The 19,053-nt window shown below is 45.8% G+C and overlaps 2 protein-coding genes across 2 annotated transcripts in view; one reads left to right on the forward strand and one right to left on the reverse strand.

Moving 5' to 3' along the window:
* LOC122734027 (structural maintenance of chromosomes protein 6-like) overlaps positions 1 to 7,041 on the forward strand; it is a 35,859-nt gene extending 28,818 nt beyond the window's left edge. The window contains exon 2 of the mRNA XM_043974704.1: positions 6,904 to 7,041. Coding sequence (XP_043830639.1) covers positions 6,904 to 7,041 — 138 coding nt within the window. The remainder of the gene's footprint in view (positions 1 to 6,903) is intronic.
* Positions 7,036 to 10,828, reverse strand: LOC122734164 (polyadenylate-binding protein 1-like). The gene has a single exon (XM_043974893.1). The coding sequence runs from the start codon at positions 10,701 to 10,703 to the stop codon at positions 8,802 to 8,804; it is 1,902 nt and encodes a 633-aa protein (XP_043830828.1). The 5' UTR covers positions 10,704 to 10,828; the 3' UTR covers positions 7,036 to 8,801.
* Positions 10,829 to 19,053: the final 8,225 nt, after the last annotated feature.

Genomic DNA, 19,053 nt, shown 5'->3' on the forward strand with positions numbered 1-19,053 from the left:
TGGGGATGGCTTTGTGCAGCCTATCCCCACAGATTTCCACAAAGCAGAGCCCATGGTCTCCTTCTGCACCAGAAGAATCTCATCAAGTCTCAGGCACAGTGTGTTCATTCCCATAGGCTGGTTGGGGGCAGAGTCAGTTGATGAGCCATTGATTTCCTGAGACACTTAAGTGCTTTGACACTGAAAGGATTTTTATATGTGAAATAGGGAAACTTGTCCACAAGCCTGACCTTTGATGGAGGCAGAATAGCTGGCTGTCTATGAAGAAGGGTAATTTTAGGGACACAGAAAGTGCCCACTCCTGTATCCCCAGCTCTCTCTCCCACTCACCTGCAAATTCCAGTCACTCACTGTGGTAGAGTGGAAAGGCCTCTGGTTTTGGATTGAGGCAGCAAGCATGGCTCCCTGCCCATTTCCTCCCTTGGCTCTCCTTTCCTTCTGTGCCTGGGATGAATCCACATCAATTACTTTTTTCAGCATGGAGACATGATGTGGAGGGTAACCTGGGCAGAGTCTCTGCAAAGTTGGGGTCCCTAAGCTGGGAATGACTACAGACAAAATGTAGCACACTGAGGGGCAGCTAGGTGGTGCAGTGGATAATGTACAGGCCCTGGATTCAGGAGGACCCGAGTTCAAATCAGCCTCAGACATTTGACACTTACCAGCTATGTGACCCTGGGCAAGTCACTTAACCCTCATTGGCCTGCAAAAAAATGTAGCGTGATGTCAGGAATACCCACCAGTGCCCCTTTCTTCTAATATAAGTAGTGAGAATCTGTGTTTGCTATCTCTTGAAGGGAGATTGAGGGAAGAAAGAAGGTATCCTGCTAAAAATGTCTGCAGTGGGAGGGGAATCCAATATGGAATCTAGGCAGGAACCCACAGGTGAGTCCATGAATCCTTATTGGGAATGTGGAATCTGGTTAGAATGTAGTACTTGATGGAGTGCATTAAGGACTACTGTGCTGCTCTGCTGTCAATTCATCTGGACTCTACCTTGCCTGGATTCTTTTTTTCTGATCCTGAATGAGGGTATGAGAAGGAGCAGGGTGCTGACAATCTCGACAGGAGGAGAGGATCCCAAAAAGGGCTGTAAGCAGGAACCCTATCCTTGAAACTCATGACTCCCTGTTGAAGAAGAATTAAGTGTTCATAAAGATGGCATCAGCTGGTCTCAACCACTGGTTGCTATGGTGACTAGTCTGTTTCCATAGAAATCCTGAATCCTACTGGGCTAATTCCATATTAGCCCTATATTATGGCCCCTCAGCCAGGAGGAGAGGTGGGCTTCTTCCCCATTTTGCTCTGAGCAGCCAGGCAGGCATAGTTTGAAATCCTTCTGTGCTACAAAACAACAGGCGATATGTGCACATAGCCATAAACACAAATGTGTGTATAGGTGTGTGTGTGTGTGTGTGTGTGTGTGTGTGTGTGTGTATTGAGTCAGCTGATCTAAATCACTAGTTGCTATGGTGCCCTGTCTATCTCCAAAGATGTCTCCAACCAATCCCGTATTGCTGGTTCTCATGCCAACTTCTTTTCAGCCCTATGGTATAATGGCTAGGACAAGAGGAGGGGTAGCTAACTTGCCTCTGAACAGACACTTGGAAACAGACTTAAATCACTAACTTCTTGAAAATAAGAGGATATGCTCGCATACAGACACAGAATTATGTATGTATACACACTATAAGAAACAGGAAGAGATGGTGAACAAGAAATCTACAAGCTAACTTTCCTATCAGTTATTTTCTGCCATTCCCCTTCCCAATAAACTCATGTGGGTGAGGCTACTCTTCCCCAGTCCTTCCCAGAGCTCCCCATCTCTTTGAGGTAGTTTTCCTCACAAAGCCATTTTCAGGAAATAATGGGAAGGCAAGTGGAAGGGTAGTCAGTGAGTCATAGCCTCCCTCAAGTCAAACTGCTGATTAATTTTTTTTTTTTTTTGCCTAGAGAGATATACAAGGATAAGTCTCTCTGTTCTGGGTAGTTATATTTTTTAAAAAGCCTCAATAGTTCTCTTCCTATGGATCTGAGTCCCCAGGCATAAAAGTGCTATGGCAAAGTATGATCCAGTGCTAGAATCTATTTCTCTCCCCCTCCTCAATCAAACAACACTTTTCTTGACTTTGCTGCACTTGCACAATGGAATACCTAGGCTAGCAAAGCAAGAGTTAACCACATGTATCCTAATAACCGGCTTCAAAGACAAGGGAGCACTAAAGTGGGCATTTTTTCTCAAGAAATATCGAGAAGTTCCAGGAAATAGGCACATGGCCACTTGAAGTATTGTTTGGTCGTGTATGCCTCTGTGATCCCGAGGACCACAGCATGCCAGGCTACCTCCCCAAGGCTGTCCCAACTCTGTCCTCTTTTCCCACCATCTGGGGTTTGCCCACTGAGTCCCATCTTCTCATTATGCGGTCAAAGTGTTGAAGCTTCAGCTATGTTCATGAAATTGTCTGGATGAAGCTGTATGTGTGTTCACTGATTTGACCTCCTTGCTGTCCAAGGGACTCTCAGAAGTCTTCTCCAGCCCCACCATTAGCAAGTGTCAATTCTGTGGCTCTCAGCTGGAAGTACTAGGAGGGAAATGAGAGGAGGGGGAATAAAATTAGCAGCTCTAGTCTCAGTAATCCTAACAGTTCCAGTGTCTGCCTTTCATCAGGTAAGGCCAGTACGAAGGACAGTGCCTGGCACACACTAGGAACTGAACCTATTCTTGCTGACTGCCTGCTAATTGGCTTGGCAGCTGCTTCCTTCCCCAGCTCTTCTGGTCCCTGTCACCACACTAACCTCCAAAAAGAGGGCTCAGGCTTTCAGTTACATAGGCTGGGAAATTCTTCCACAATGCTAAGGGGGAGAGAGAGAAATTAAAAAAGAATAGAAACACACACATATCAGCACATATATACACCCATACATATATGCATACACATATACAGATAGAAGCACACATGTATACATACATATATATACACATATATACGCAAACACATATATCAGTTCCATATGTATATTTTGTCTCCTCTTTGAGAGCAGAAATGGTTTCATTTTGGCCTTTGTATACAATTCATGCATTAAAATTTAGGAGCTTAACTCAGAGGTGCTCAATAGGTCCTCACTGAGAGATTATTTATTCTTATTTTACATGGAATTCTAATAAGCTTGGTGATTTCATTTCTCACTGTTCTGCAGATTAGAAGCAACGAATTAGAAAAGGCAAGGAAGGCAAGTGCACTAATAGCGATGAGAAGTGATAGCTGATACCTACTGTAAGGAAAGAGAAAAAACACAAGAAAGTATAAAACTGCCAATCCCAAAGGAAAGCCCATTTAGCAAGAGGGGTTTGGGGCATAATAGCTCCTAAAGACATCACTGTATTTGAAAATGATAGCCTGACACATAAAAACCAAAGGTTAAACCATGCTCGGTATCTATTTAAGAAAGCTAAGATATGGGCAATAGCAAAAAAGCATTCAAAAAAGTTTTATTCCTTAAAGGAATAACCCTTGGCTCTCTGAACAATGACCCATTTGCCAATGGTTTCTGAAAAGCAAGATTTTGCTGTAGATATACATATTTGATGTTCTTTTCTTACCACCAAACCAAGCAAAAACGATCCCATTTCATCAAATACTTATGTCTATTCCCTCATGCACATATCAAACAGCTCAATAATCTCAAACTTTCAGTCTTTCCTGTTTTCTTGTTTATCTTGCCACTTTCCTTTTCACAATGTGTTTTACATTTCTAATTCATTTCTCTTCTGGCTCAGTAATAATATTATATATGGGTAATGCCTTGTGTCTTTCAAAGTGTTTAAAATTAATTCTCTGACCATTATGACAACCATGGGAAGGTGGACAGGATAACTTTTTATTCCCACTTGACAGATAAAGAAATTAAGGTCTATATTGGTTATGAAACCTGCCCAAGATGGCTTGTTGTTATTGTTTGTCCTTCGTTCTTCAAGGGGACCATGACATCGGGAGGTGATGTCATGACTTGCAGTGAAATGAATTTAAGTGAGGCAGGGCTGTGCAAGGTCACCAACCTCACTCTATCCTCTAGAGCCATCTTGGTCCAGTGGAAAGATAGATATCAGGGCAACTGGAGATGGCCCTGGATGTTTAAGGCAATTGGGCTTAAGTGACTTGCCCAGGGTCACACAGCTAGTAAGTGACTGAGGTCACATTTGAACTCAGGTCCTCTCAACTTCAGGGCCAGTGCTCTATCCACTGTGCCCTGTAGCTGCTCCTAGCCCAAAATGGCATTATTTGTTTTGGGGTTTTTTGGTAAAAAAAATTTGGGGCGGGGTGAGGCAATTGGGGTTAAGTGACTTTCCCAGGGTCACACAGTTATGATGGTGTTATTTGTTGACAGAGCCAGCATTCAGGGTTAGGAAGGATATTGCAAGGGTAGAAGAACAGTGTGAGCTAAGGTGGAGCAAGGCATGAAAGCTCACTCCTGATTGCTCGTCCAGTGGAGGCTCTTTGCAGAATATCACACAGCTAAGATCTGTAGGTAACTGAGGAAACTAAAGCAAGTCCTTGATCTTGCCCTGACCTTGTTTGTATTGCAGCCCCTACTCTAGCTTCCTTTCTGCTGTACCAGTAAGGATCCAGAGCAATTGTATCTATTAGGACAAGGTTATGAGAAATGGCTGACCCAAACAAGAACCTTTGCCAAGCCCCAAGGAACAAGCTCTGAGCCATAGTGGGGTACCCATACACAATGTATGCCTACAAGTAAAACCTATCAAACCCTTTGGGGAGTCTCTGCCCCTGTGGGTGGTGCTCCCTTACTAGCACACTCAAGAAACCCTCCTTGGTCCCTACATTTCTGGTTCTGGTTTGTTCTGGCACCAAAAATTTTACCCACAGGTCTCTTTTGTTTTATTTATTTATTTATTTATTTATTTATTTATTTATTTATTTATTTATTTATTTATTTATTTATTTATTTATTTATTTATTCATTTATTTATTCATTTATTTATTCATTTATTTATTTATTTAGGGTGAGACAATTGGGGTTAAGTGACTTGCCCAGGGTCACACAGCTAGTAAGTGTCAAGTGTCTGAGGCCAGATTTGAACTCAGGACCTCATGAATCTAGGGCCAGTGTTCTATCCACTGCGCCACCTAGCTGCCCCTCCACAGGTCTCTTTAGCAATGAAAAAAAAAAAACCTGCCAATTGCTTCTAAGGTAGCTCTACTAGAACATTATATCTACCCTAGAGCAAAAGAACAAACCCACTATTTGGGCAAGATGTAGTGGACTCCTGGGCCAGAAGTCAGGAAGACCTGAGTTCAAATTCAGCCTCAAACCCTTTCTAGCTGTGTGACCCCGAGCAAGTCATTTAATATTTGTCTGCCTCAGTTTCCTTAACTGTAGAGTGGGGATAATAATAGCACCTACCTCTGAGGGTTGCTATGAGGATCAAATGAGATCATTCAAGTGCTTAGCACAGTGGAGGCGGCTTAATAAATGCTTGTTCCCTTCCTCGACCCCTCCCTGCACCAAATGTATACAATCTTCTGTTCAGATCAGAGACATTGCCCATCAACTAATCCAGATAGGTCCTATCGCTAGGAAGGGATGGTGCATTCCATTGGAACCCATGGATTTCAGGTTCCAAGGTTTTCTTACTATTTCTGGCTGGTCTCCTGTCATGTGTTTCATGTGTGGTAGCTTCATTTCCCACCAACCAATCGATTTATTCAACATCTGTTAAGCACCTGTCCTGCTCCTGTCTGGAGATGATGGACTGACTACAGAGACAAAAGGGAATCCCAGTCTTCCAGGGACTTCCATTCTAATGGACATGAACTGGACATGAAGCCAACAAAATCAAAGTATGTATAAATAAGTCTGCAAATTCCTTGAATGGGGAGGGGTTAAAGGGGGAATGCATCTTCTGGTATGGTTCATGGACCTCAATTGGAATGCTTTAGCACCCTGACTCCTACCTTCTTCACAACCAGAGCCAGAACTGGAAAATGTTTTGACATAGGCAAAACTTGCCTTTTTCCATATTGATAGTCAGGAAGGGGCAGCTAGGTGGTGCAATGGATAGAGCACCGCCCTGGATTCAGGAGGACCTAAGTTCAAATCCAGCCTCAGACACTTACTAGCTATGTGACCCTGGGCAAGTCACTTAATCCTCATTGCCCTGTAAAAAAAAAATAGTCAGGAAGGGGAGGGAGGAAGGGAGGGAGGGAAGGAGGAAGGAAAAAGGATGGAGGGAGGGAAGGAGGAAGGAAACATGGGAGGAAGGAGGAAGAGAAGGAGGGAGGGAGAGAGGGAGGGAAGGAAGAAGGGAGGAAGGGAAAGAAGGAGGGAGGAAGGAAGAAAGAAGGGAAGGGAAGAAGGAAAGAAAAGAAGGGAAGAAATAAGCATATAGAGATCACCTATTATGTGCAAGGCACTGTACAAAATAGCTTTACAACTCTTATCCCATCTGATCTTCACAACAACCCTAGGGGGGTAAGGAACAATTATCTTCTCCATTTTACAGGTGAGGAAACTGAGGCAGACATACATGTCCAGTGACTTGCCCATGTTCACACAGCTAGTGTCTGAGGCCAGATTTATACTCAAGCCTTCCTGACTCCAGAGCCAGTGCTCTAGCCATTGAGCCACCTAGCTGATCCCAGATTGCTCAGGGTTACAGAAAAGCAGTATAACTCCAAAGTCCCAGGAAGAATAGTGCCCCCTCGACCATACACCCTGTTTCCATTCCCATCCCCATAGTCATCATGCAGAGGAACAAGCCCTGTGAAAGGGTCTGCCATCCCTGCTGAAACTATCATGACCACCTGTGGGCAGGGAAGCCCAAGATGACTCAGAAGAGCAGCCCCTCCCAGGTGACTGACCCAAGGGAAGCCACCTTTGCAGAAATGCAGCCTGGCCACAGCCTCTGAGACTGCTGAAGGCCCAGCTTCCTTCACAGCAGCCAAAGCTGCTAAAGAACCAGAAAGCAAAGTTGTCGTCAAAGTCCTTGGCACTGTCAGATGGTTTTATCAATTGAAATGACACTACAAAAGATGCATTTCCAAGCTTTTCCATTTATTTGACTTGCATCTGAAACTTCCTCATGTACTATCTCCTTTTTAGAAAGTGAACTCCTTGAAAGCAGAAACTACCTTCATTTTTCATTTGTATCCCAGCATTTAGCACCATGCTTTGCAAATAGTAAGCACTTGATAAATGCTCATTCATTCATCCATGTCCCATATTCATTCAAGTCCCAGCTCTGTGGGTAGGAAGAGAGCTTCCCTTTGCCTACTAACTCATAAGTAATAAGTGATCACCTAATCCATGCACACATAAGGCCAGTCTTGCTCCCAATCAAAGAGTTCACAGAATTTCAGAATTGAGAGAGACCCTAGAAATCCAACCGTCATCTTACAAATGAAGAAACTGAGGCTGGAGAAATCACTTGCTTAAGATCACATAGGTAGTTACATATCCTGCCCTAGGTGCCTCTGGACAAGTGACTTAACCCCACTGAGCCTCAGTTTCCTCAGGTACAAATGGGGACAACAGGGCTATTAGGAGCAATGAAGGAGTTGAACTATGTAAAGTGCTTTGCAAACTTTCCAACCCTTTACAATTTCCAGCTAGCACAAGTAGCAGCAGCAGCAGCCACAGTGATAGCAAGGCCAAGAACAAACCAAAGACTTCTTAAATCCCAGTCTGATACTCTCATTGATGGAGAGACCACATGGCTGACTATGGGGCATATCAGAAAAGACTGGGAAAAATGAAACATATTCTCACTAGCTTAAAAAGAACTGAAAATCTGATTTCAAAAGCAACCAGACCTTAATAGGAAGAACCATCTTATCAAATAAACTGCCAAGGAGGAGTCAGCAGGATATCACCAAAGGCCAATAGCAGCTGGCTTATACATTTAGCTGTTCTAAAAGGGGATGCCCAGATTAGAGATAAGAGCTCTCCACCAAATATAAGGCAGAAGCTAGCTCTTCCTGTGACTCTACTTTCAAAAGGAATGAAGTCACTTTCTTCCTCTGTTAACTAGGTCCTTTACATCTAGACATCTGGAATTTATGACCCCGTGTCAGATCAATTTTTACATCCTCTGACTTCTCCAAAGAATTAATCTTATCCACATCTCATTGAAATGAATAATTTAAATAGTCAATAAATAATAAATAAAAGGTATAACCTGAATAATGTAGAATTTGAAGGTGTCATTTTAAATTTTAAGGGTTGTTGTATATTTTTTCCCATTAGATATTTTTTTTGTACTAGGATTAAATTTGTTTTCTTTGGACCACATCTCCATTTCATTCATTTTCCCCCCACCCCACTGTTTAAGGACTTTTTATTAAAACAAGAATTTTATAATCCACATTACATTTCCTTGCTCAGTTATCAATTCTGTTATATAAAACAGTAGTGATATTCTGAGCTTTTCCACAGGAAAGAATTACAAAATTAAAGAAACGAATGCTTTAAATTTTTGTACTGTGCTGGAAATCCCTCCCCCCAAAACATTAATTTGTTTTTATATTTTACTATTTTGGGGGAGTGGTGGTTTTTGTTTTTTTTTTCCTCCCCCCCCTTTTTTTTTTGCTTTTAAACCAATAGGTATTCTAGGACTAGCATTAAGTTTGCTAGACCTGTCATTTTCTCGTACATCAAGTTCAAATTTTCCTTTCCATTTTTTTATTTCATATTTTGCATTTTTTTCACAACATTTAAGTTTTTCAGATGTTTAGACATTTTTCTTCGGTGATGCTGAGGTGCCACGGCTGGTCCCTCATCTTTTAAACAGCAGGCACGTTGGGGGCACTATTCACAGCTTTCTGGGCGGCCTCTTTCGCCTGGTGAGCTTGCAGCACTGCCACAGCCTCATCCACCTTAGAACGCAGAGACTCGGGAGACTCCAGCATGTGGAGGAGCTCCGAGTTGTCGATTTCTAGCAACATGCCGGTGATTTTACCAGCCAGGGTAGGGTGCATGGCCTGAATGAGCGGGAACAGCCGTTCGCCCAGCATCTGCTTCTGCTCCTGCGGAGGGGCGGACGCCAACATGGAAGCCGTCAGAGGCTCCTGACCTTGCACGTGAACCGCAGGCTGCTGCAGGGTAACCTGTGGCTGGGCGTTGAGATGCTGCTGGGGATTGCGAACCCCGGCAGCGTACTTGTACTGTGGCACAGAACGGACAGCAGGGCCACCCCCGCCACCGGCGGCCGGACGGGCACCCATGTTCTGAGCGGATGCGTTTGCCGCTCGACCGGACAGCACTCGGGGCACCTGGGAAGAAGGCGGCCTCATGGTACCGAATGGTGGCCTAGGAGCCGCCGGGCGGATAGCACCGGGCATGTTCTGGAACGGGTGAGGTCTGGCGCCCTGCGCAGTCCAGCGAGGACTGGGTCTGAGAGGGGCGATCTGGCCAGCAGGGTAGTAGGCAGCCCGGTTCTGAGTCTGAGGAAGAGCTGTCATGAAGTAGCCCGAAGGAGGAGGCTGGTAAGGGTTGATCACTGGGTTGGGCACGGCTCTGACACTGGCCATCCTCTGCATGTACTGGTTGGTGAGGTGAGCCTGCCGCTCCTCTTTGCGCTGGGCTAGAGCGATGTACAAAGGCTTGGTGGCCACGATCCTGCCATTCATCTCGGTGACGGCTTTGGTGGCTTCCTCCGGGGAGGAGAAACACACGAAGCCAAAGCCTTTGCTGCGGCCCCCTTCCATCATCACCTTGGCGCTGGTGATGGTCCCGAATGGGGAGAACTCTTTGCGCAGGCGCTCGTCGTCGATGCCATCATCGAGGTTTTTGACATACAGGTTCACCCCCTGGTACCTGGTGATCCTGTCCTGCTTCATCTGCTCAAATTTGCGCTTGAGTTCCGTCTGGCGCTCCCCCTTTTTCTGAGCCCGGCCCACATAGATCTTTCTGCCATTCAGTTCTTTGCCATTCATCTCTTCCACAGCCTTTTGGGCATCCTCGTGCCTCTCAAAGTTCACAAAGCCAAACCCTCTGGACGTGCCGCTTTCATCAGTCATCACCCTGACACTTAAAGCCGGCCCAAACTTACCGAAGAGCCTCTTGAGCCTCAGATCGTCCATGTCCTCGCCAAAGTTCTTGATGTACACGTTGGTGTACTCCTTGGCCCTGGCCCCCATCTCTGCCTCTCTCTCCTTGCGGGATTTAAAGCGCCCCACGAAGACCTTGCGGTCATTCAGAAGCATCCCGTTCATCTTGTCAATGGCCCTCTCGGCGGCCTCTCGGGTCTCAAAGTGGACAAATCCATAGCCCTTGGACCCATTCTCATCACATACCACCTTACAGGAGAGGATGTTCCCAAAGGCAGAGAAGGTATCAAACAGAGCCTTATTATCAATGGATTTGTCCAGGTTTTTGATGAAGATGTTGCCCACGCCGCTTCTGCGGAGGGAGGGGTCCCTCTGGGACCACATGATGCGCACCGGCTTGCCCTTGATGACATCGAAATTCATGGTCTCCAGGGCTCGCTCGGCGTCAGCCGGCTGCTGGAAGTTGACATAGGCGTAGCCCAGGGAGCGCCGGGTGATCATGTCCCTGCAGACGCGGATGGAGAGGATGGGCCCGGCCGGGCTGAATTTCTCGTACAGCATCGCCTCGCTCACCTCGGGGTGCAGGTCCCCCACGTACAGCGAGGCCGTGGGGTAGCTGGGGGCGCTGGGGTGCATCTTGCCGCCGCCGCCGCCGCCGCCGCCGCCGCCTCCAGATGAGGATGGAGAAGGGGGGGGGTGGAGGAGGAGGAGGAGGAGGAGGAGAAGGAGGAGGTGGAGGAAGAGCAGAAGGAGGGGGTGGAGGTGGCAGAGGAGGAGGATGAGGATGAGAAGGAGGAAGAGGAGGAGGAGGAAGAGGAGGAAGAAGAAGAAGGGCCACAGGCTGCTGCCACCACCGCCGCCGCTGCCGCCGCCGCCGCCGCTGCTGCAGCCGCCTCCGCGAGCTTTCCGGCAAGAGGAAAGGAACGGGTGGGGGGCCCGCAGTCTGGAGCCGGGGTGGGGGCTGGGCGGGGGGAGGGGAGAGAGGGCGAGCGCGGAGGGACAAAAATCTACCGCAATCGGAATAGAAAACGGCTCCACGGCGGCGCAGCAGAGGGGGCGGCGGCAGAGGGGGCGGCGGCAGGGGCGGCGACAGGGCCAGGGGCGGCTTGCGCGCGCGCTCGCTCCCTCCCTCGCTGGGGGCTGCGGCAGCGGAGGCCGCCTCCTCGGAGCTGGGAGGTGGCCATGGTGCTGGCCTGCCCGGGAGCCGGCCGCTGGGCTGGCCCTACCCCCCCCCCCCCCCGCCGTGGCCCATTCCTAAAATGGGGAGGAGGAGGGGGAGGGGGGGTCCGTACCAAGTGTGGCTGTCAGTTGGGGTCTCTAATAAATGTGGGCTCGGACCCGAGCACACACCCTGCACTCCCAGCACGCACCGCCAGGCTTATCTAACGGCCTGATGGGCGCCTAGTAAATGGCTGCTGATGGATCAGAAGCTCCCCGATCAATTCCCAGACAGAATGGTTTATTCTCTGTGTGTGTGTGTGTGTGTGTGTGTGTGTGTGCATATATGTGTGTGTATATATATACACACATACACACACATATATATATACATATACACATATATACAGATATACCCATCCATCCATCCATCCATCCATCCATCCATCCATCCATCCATCCATCCATCCATCCATCCATCCATCCATATTTATCACAGTGATGCAGTATACCAAGCCTTGGGCCTGGAGTCAGGAAGACTAATCAAATCCAGACTCAAACTAACAGTGTGACTGAGCAAATCACTTCCCCTCTCTCTGCCTCATTTTCCTCAGTTGTGAAATGGGGATAATAATAGTGCCCAGCTCCCAGGCTGAAATGAGAAAATATTTGTAAAGTGCTCACTGCTTGGCACATGGTAAATGCTGTATAAATGCTTGTTTCCTTCCTCCCTTCCTTCTTTCCTACTGGCTATGGGACCCTGGGCAAGTCACTTAACCTCAGTTTACTCATCTATAAAATAACAGCATCTGCTTCACAGGATGGCTGTGAAGAACTTATGTAAAGCAGCCTTAGAGCAGCACATCAACTTTTGGTTTTCTATTGTGTCCAACTCTTCCTAAGCCATTTTGGGGATTTCTTGGCAAAGATAGAGAAGCACTTTGCCATTTCCTTCTCCTGCTCATTTTACTTGTATGAGGCAAACAGGGTGAAGCGACTTGCCCAGGGTCACAGAGCTAGTAAATGTCTGAGGCTGGATTCACCACCTAGCTGCCCTTCACTTTCCTTTACTGAGTCATCATCCACATCATGCTGTCGTTGTGAACCCCACCTGTACATGTTCCCCAAGGATCCATCCTGGTCCTTAGACTCTTTTTTCTTATGTGGTCTCACTTGGTGACCTTATCGGCTCCCATGGAATTATCATCTCTATACAGATATTTCACAAGTTTATTTTCTAACTCAACTCTCTCTGAATATATCCATCCTCAGCAGCAGACTGGCCATTTCATACTGGATGTCCTAGAAACATCTAAATTCAGCATGCCACTCAGTCAACAAGCATTTATCAAATGTCTACTGTGTGCCAGGAACTGTGCTAATCAAGTCCCAAACTCACTCCTCTTTCAAGCTTCCTGATTTCTATTTGAAAGTACCCACAATGTCAGCATCACCTTTGACTCACTTTCCCTCATCCCACATCCAATTAGTTGCCCATTTTTGCCATTCGACCTCAACATCTTCTCTCCCAGCCACTCCCGCCACCTTTTCTCTCTTCCTGCAGAAGCTGACCTACTTCAGATCCTCATCACCCATCATCTGGACTATTGCAAAAGCCTCGCAGTTGGCCCCTCACTCCAATTCATTCTCTACCTAGCTGCCAGACTTTTTCTTTAATTGTGGATTTTTCCTCTGCTCAGTAGATTTCAATGGCTCTCTATTGCCTCTAGCACAAACTAGAATCTTTAAAAATCCTTCACAACCTAGCTCCAACCTGCCTTTTTTACCCCTTTCCCCACTTCAGCTGAATTGGGGGTTCTTCTAACCCTAAAGTTACTTCTGATACGTGTTAGCCAGTGAGCATTGTCACTTCAGGAGAAAATGAACAGATAGAAATGGAGCTGAACAGGCTGAACCTGGCCAGCCTCAGTACTTGGAAGTCACTTTCCTTCTCTCTGGCTCTTCATTTGTTCATAATAAAATGGGGATGCGACTACTTTGACTATCTACTGTCCTCAGGCAGGGTGTGAAGGCTAAATGAGATGATCGATGGAAAAGTACTTGGAAAAGTCTGTAAAGTTAGACAAATAGCATTTCTTATGATGAATTGATCAAATACGGCAGACTGTTTTAATACGTTTGGCTGACGTTTATCGGGACCCATGTGTAGCAAGTGGTTGCTTATGAAGTGCCAAGGTCCTTTAATAGGATCACCTTCATTAGATGTGAATGCTACAAGACAATTAGGATATTTCAACAATTAGAACATTGTTTCAAAGTCCCTTTTGAGAGCTTCCATGGCCTGAGACCAATTCATATTTTTCTTTGGAGCTTTGGATGTAGGGGCCCTGAGGTTGCTATCCTCTTCTGAGGGTGCACTTTGATCTCCCTTGTTGGTAAAGAAACTTTCAATAATTCTCAGCTTTCTTTGCTTGCTCATCTTGCAGTTTTTTTTACTTGACTTTTAGTTCCCTCTTACGGTGGGTCCCTACTTATAAGCTACACTGTGTCAAGCTTTAGAGGGTCCCAGGTGTTTCAGTTTGAGGGAGGGCAGGTTTTTCCTCTCCTCTGGCCTGTTCTCTGGTCTGAAGGTAACCTCAAGCCAACTTGCTAGTTAACCAGCCAGCAGAGTGCTGTGGTGGTTCTTAGCTTCTACGAGCCTGTGCCCCTCCCCGACCTGGGCCTTCTGCTGCTCAGGATTTCTTCCTGGTTCCCTGCTGGGGTGGGATATCTGAACTACTCCTCAGGTCCCACATACACCCCTGTGTTTTCCACCCCCTGGGCCAGCCGTTCAGTCATCTCACCTGACGGTAAGCTTAGTTCCAGAAGACGATGGTACTACAGCTGATTCGAAGGCTGGGGATAAATTCCCCTTGTGCAGCTGTTTGGGGTCTGTGTTGGCGCTATGGGGGGGGGGTGGACATCCTCCTTTAATCTGGAAAATAATCTCAGCATCTTTTTGTGGGTTTTTCTCCTCCAGGACTTATTTCGTTGCTGTTTGGGGCGTGATTGTGTCAGGAGCTCTGTGTGTTTAATGTCTTTCCTCCACCACCTTGGCTCTGCCCCCACCTCTAGAACATTGTTTCACATCATATGAGGACAGATGCCTAGCATTCTCCACTGTGCCTTGGGAGGAATAGGGGCCCTGTGGAGGTGACTAATACAGGTTAGGAATCAGGGGTTTGGTAAATGGGTTCACAAGGCACTGTCCCTGTTCAGGATTTGAAGGGTACTCTCAAATACATCTATTCCACTTTCCTAGCATCCTGCTGCCCAAAGTGAATCCCACAATATGGTTCAGAGAATTCTTTGCTTGCTCTCTTCTCATCTGTATTCTGGAATGTAATTCAGATTCTTGGGAAAGAAGTATATCTTCTATATAGACACTTGAGACCTAAAATGTTCCTTGTATAGGCTATTAATTCCACCTAGCTTCATTGAGCATCATTTCTGTACCTAACACCTTAAGTGAGAAGCATCTACATGACGAAGTGAGTCTTGTCTCTGCTTTTGCCTGTTGTTCCTGAATCTAACATCTTCTGTGCTTCCTTTCATCTTCTCTTCCCAACTTCCCCCATCCGGGGCCCAGGGGCCCTGAGCGAATCCAACATTTCAGAAAGGAAGACTGCTAATGAGATCAAATAGAGTTTTCTTTTACTCTACTGATCTCCTGGGGAGGCAATCGCTGGTCTGAACATCAAGCTCTGTCTTTAACTTCATTTTACAGCAGGCTTGCCCATGGTTAGTAGTGGGGCTGGGAATGATGGGGAGGCCCTTGGGAAAAACTAAACTGGGATCTGCATGTAGGACAAATCTCATAGAGAACAGGTGACAAGTTTGGTCCACAATGTACTTATTTTTGTAGGAGGGCTAGAACTCGAACCCTAACCTCATGTAGCTTTTTTATGCCTGTCCCAGCCCAAAGATTTATGATGTCACTACAGGTGGCTCTTGGGGTGTACAGCCCCTTAAACCAAATATTGCTTTCCTCCAGAGTAATGATTGCCAGGCCTCAGAGATGAATTAAATGATGTAACTACACCCACAGACCAGTTTGAGAAACAAAAGGCATTTAATTCAACCAATTCATCCATTGAGTTCAAGTAGATGTTTTCAAAATAACTCATCACTGGTCTGAAATAAACCATCCTCAGTGTGTGTGTGTGTGTGTGTGTGTGTGTGTCTGTGTGTGTGTGTGTCTGTGTGTCTGTGTGTGTGAGACATCTGAGTTCTCCCTCTTTGACTGGTCAAACTGGGCACTCACAAAGAATGCCTAGCCACATGGGGAAGTTGTGAGGACCAATGTGACAAAGGATGTTAAGTGGCTTTGGAAAAATATTAAAAAAAAACTATTGTAAAGAATTAATTATGATTTAGAAGCCCCAATGTACGCTGGCTGGGGCTCAGGGGCCTTGCCTCCTCTCTGAAGCCTACATGGGCCTGGCCAAATTATAATGATGGGAAGCCAAGTGAGGGCAGTCAGGTGACCTTCAGCATTCGGAAGCTGGGAGGCTGGCCATTCTATAGCCCTCTGTTAATTCTGTCAATCATGACTGCCAGCCAATTAGCTTCAGGCTGTGTATGTCCACCCTGTTTCCTGTGAGAGAGGGGGTTTCTGGTAAGGAGAAGGGAGGAGATTCACCATTCTGGCGTGTGAGCTGGAGAGAGATGGGACGAAGCTGTGTGCTCTGCTGAGCCCTGGGCGGTGCTATGATCACAGGCTGTATAATTTTCCTTTACCAATTCCCTTTTTCCTTTGTCCCTAATTCTATTAATCTTATTTTTGTTTTGAATTTGTTTTCCTGTTAATAAACACTGTTCTGTTTTTGAAAGAGGCTGTTAATCTCCTTCCTTGCCCCATATTACAGCAAGCCACCTAATTAATACTCTCCAATTAAAATTTGGCCCCTACACTATCTAAATGTAAAACACTATCTTTAAAAAGAAAACTGGGTAGTTAGGTGTTGCAGTGGATAGAGCACTGGGCTTGCAACCATGAAGACTCATTTTCCTGAATTCAAATCTAGCCTCAGACACTTCCTATGTGACCCTCAGACACTTCCTAGCTGTGTCACCCTGTTCAAGTCACTTAACACTGCCTGCCTCAGTTTCCTCATCTGTAAAATTAGCTGGAAAAGGAAATGGCAAACCACACTAGGATCTTTCCCAAGAAAACCCCAAGTGGGGTCACAGAGTTGGACAAGACTGAAAAACAACTGAACAACATCATCATTTTAAAGAAAGTTAAACTGATAAATATTCTGATTCCAAGACTGGGTAGGATGAGATCCCTGAGATTCTGTGGGTAATGCCTACTATCTGACTAAGGGCAGGCTATTACTTACTTGGTATACTTTGAGGGGTTCAGGGGAGTCTCCCAGATACTATTCATCAGGGTCAGAAATATCATTATTAGAATTTCATTGCTTTAGGTGTTGAGATGTAAATGGAAGGGCTCTGGGCTGTCACATTCCGTGTGGTAAGCCAGGATTCCTTTGGGGTAGGGCCACAGGCTAGGCACCCGAGGGGACGGATCCAAAAGGAAAATGGCAAGAACAGTCCTCTTCAGTGTTTTGAACTGAAGAACATTTGCTCCTGGCTTCTATACATTCCCCCCCCCCCCCCCGCCTCACTCTTCATATGGGGTCAGAATGGAAATTGTTATAGGGTAAATTGGTGAGAGGGTTGTTGAGGGTCCTTAGGAGTTCCTCTTTAAAGAATTATACCCTCTCGCACACAAATCCAATTAGAATAACATACTATTTTATTTGGGCACTAGAGAAAGGAAACCAAGAGAGAAATCCTTGGACTTCTTCTCAAGTGGAGCTAGTTCCAGAGAGGTGGTTTTCTGAGATACCTATCTCCTCGAACAAGAGAAAGGCAAATCCTTTTATAGAGGACCAATGGTGGGGGGATCCAATGGAGTGAGCTCTGATGGCGGAAAGTTTCCTGATTGGGGGTGATCACTTGAGGGTGAGATATTCCCCACTGGTGGTGGCTCGGGGAAGTTGGGTGAGAGGCAGCTCCATCCCCCTGGCACCACCATGCCTAATGGGCTTATCTCCCTGAGGGGTGAGGGAGGCTGGAATGAAGGCTGGTGGTCCTGGAGTTGACTCAGTTCCAATCGGGTGCCACTTATTTCTTAAGTTGTGTCTGTCCTTTGGTTTAGCTTCTCAAGAAGGTTCCCTGAGTTCCCTCAGGCCCATAACATTACCTACTTCTCTATATGTATGGGAAAAGGGGCAAAGATTCTTCTTCTGTAGCTGCTTCAAGCTGAGTAAGGTCAAAGAAATCAGAGGGGGCGAGGGGGGAAAGGGGAGAGGGCCTGGTCCGGAGAGTTACAGGAGATGTGAGGTTCAGAAGGTGGGAGGAGATGTATAGGCACCAGCTGTAGCTGCTATGAGGTTGAAATCTTGAGCCTGGATGGGACAAACTTTAACAAAAGGTTGGTTAAAAGAGGCCAGGGCAAAAATAAAAAATAAATGCATAACTAATAGCAGGCAGATGACAAAGCCAGATTCTTATTCACTTCAGTTATTTAGAATATAAAAGCCTATATCTGCATCCCACTATATCAACTCATTTGCATTTCCAACCTGAAATCTAATACTGTGTTCATGCTGATCAGATGACATGATTATAGGAATTTACCACCAAGCTCTCAGGGAACTTCATGTGCACTCCAGGCAGAAGTTCTGCAGACAGCCAGGTGTATTGAGTTAGGCTCAAAGTCAGCTAGGTGGGATGTGCTTACTGGGGAAATTAAGTCAGGAGAATTCTATCTCAGCAGTTGCCAAAGTCATTCTCCCAGCCTTTCCCATGGCAGCCCACAACCTGCTATTCATTGGAATGTAGTTTTGATGAAACACAAGCCCAAAAACCTGGTAGGCAGAACAGATCAATTCTGTCCCATAATGTCTTTTTTTTCTTTTTACTTTTTTAGCAACAAACATTTATTTTATTTTTTCCAGTTACATGTAATAGTAGTTTTCAACATTCATTTTCATAAGATTTAGAGTTCCAAATTTTTCTCCCTCCCTCCCTCCCTTTCCTCCCTTCTCCACAAGAAAGCAACCAGGTTATATATGTACAATTCACAAGTGTTCTTTTTATCAGTTCTTTCTATGGGATAGTAAGCTTCCTCATTAGTTCCTTGGGATTGACTTGGATCATTGCACTGCTGAGAGTAGTTAAGTCATTCACAATTGCTCATTGAACAATACTGCTGTCACTATGCACAATGTCCTCCCAGCTTTGCTCACTTCACTATACATCAATTCATGAGTCTTTCCAGGTTTTTCTGGGATCATCCTGTTTGTCATTTCCTATAGCACAAGACTATTCCACCACAATCATATAGCACAGCTTCTTCCATCATTCCTCAATTGATGGAAGAAGATTCCCTTGATTCTCAATTCTTAGCCTCCACAAAGAGTTTATATATATATAATCTCTTGCCACTGGACCCAGATGGCTCTGGAGAAGAGAGTGAGGTTGGTGACCTTTGCACAGCTCTCTCTCACTTAAATCCAATTTACTGCAAGTCATGGCATCACCCTGATGTCATGGTCTTCTTTGAGAATGAAGAACAAATAACAACAACAATATTTTCTCTCTTTAAATTATTCTACTTGTTGATCACAACACCTCCCCTGGTTTCAATTGTCATTTATATTCAGATGATTCTCACATCTTTTTGTCCAGCCCTACTTTCTGTCCTGACCTCCAATCTCTCATGTCCAACTCCCCATTGGACTTCTCAAACTGGATGTCCTATAGACAAATCTTAAACTCAACAGGTCCAGAACTGAATTCATTATTTCTCCTC

Source organism: Dromiciops gliroides, chromosome X, assembly GCF_019393635.1.
Source record: "Dromiciops gliroides isolate mDroGli1 chromosome X, mDroGli1.pri, whole genome shotgun sequence".
Lineage (NCBI taxonomy): Eukaryota > Metazoa > Chordata > Mammalia > Microbiotheria > Microbiotheriidae > Dromiciops > Dromiciops gliroides.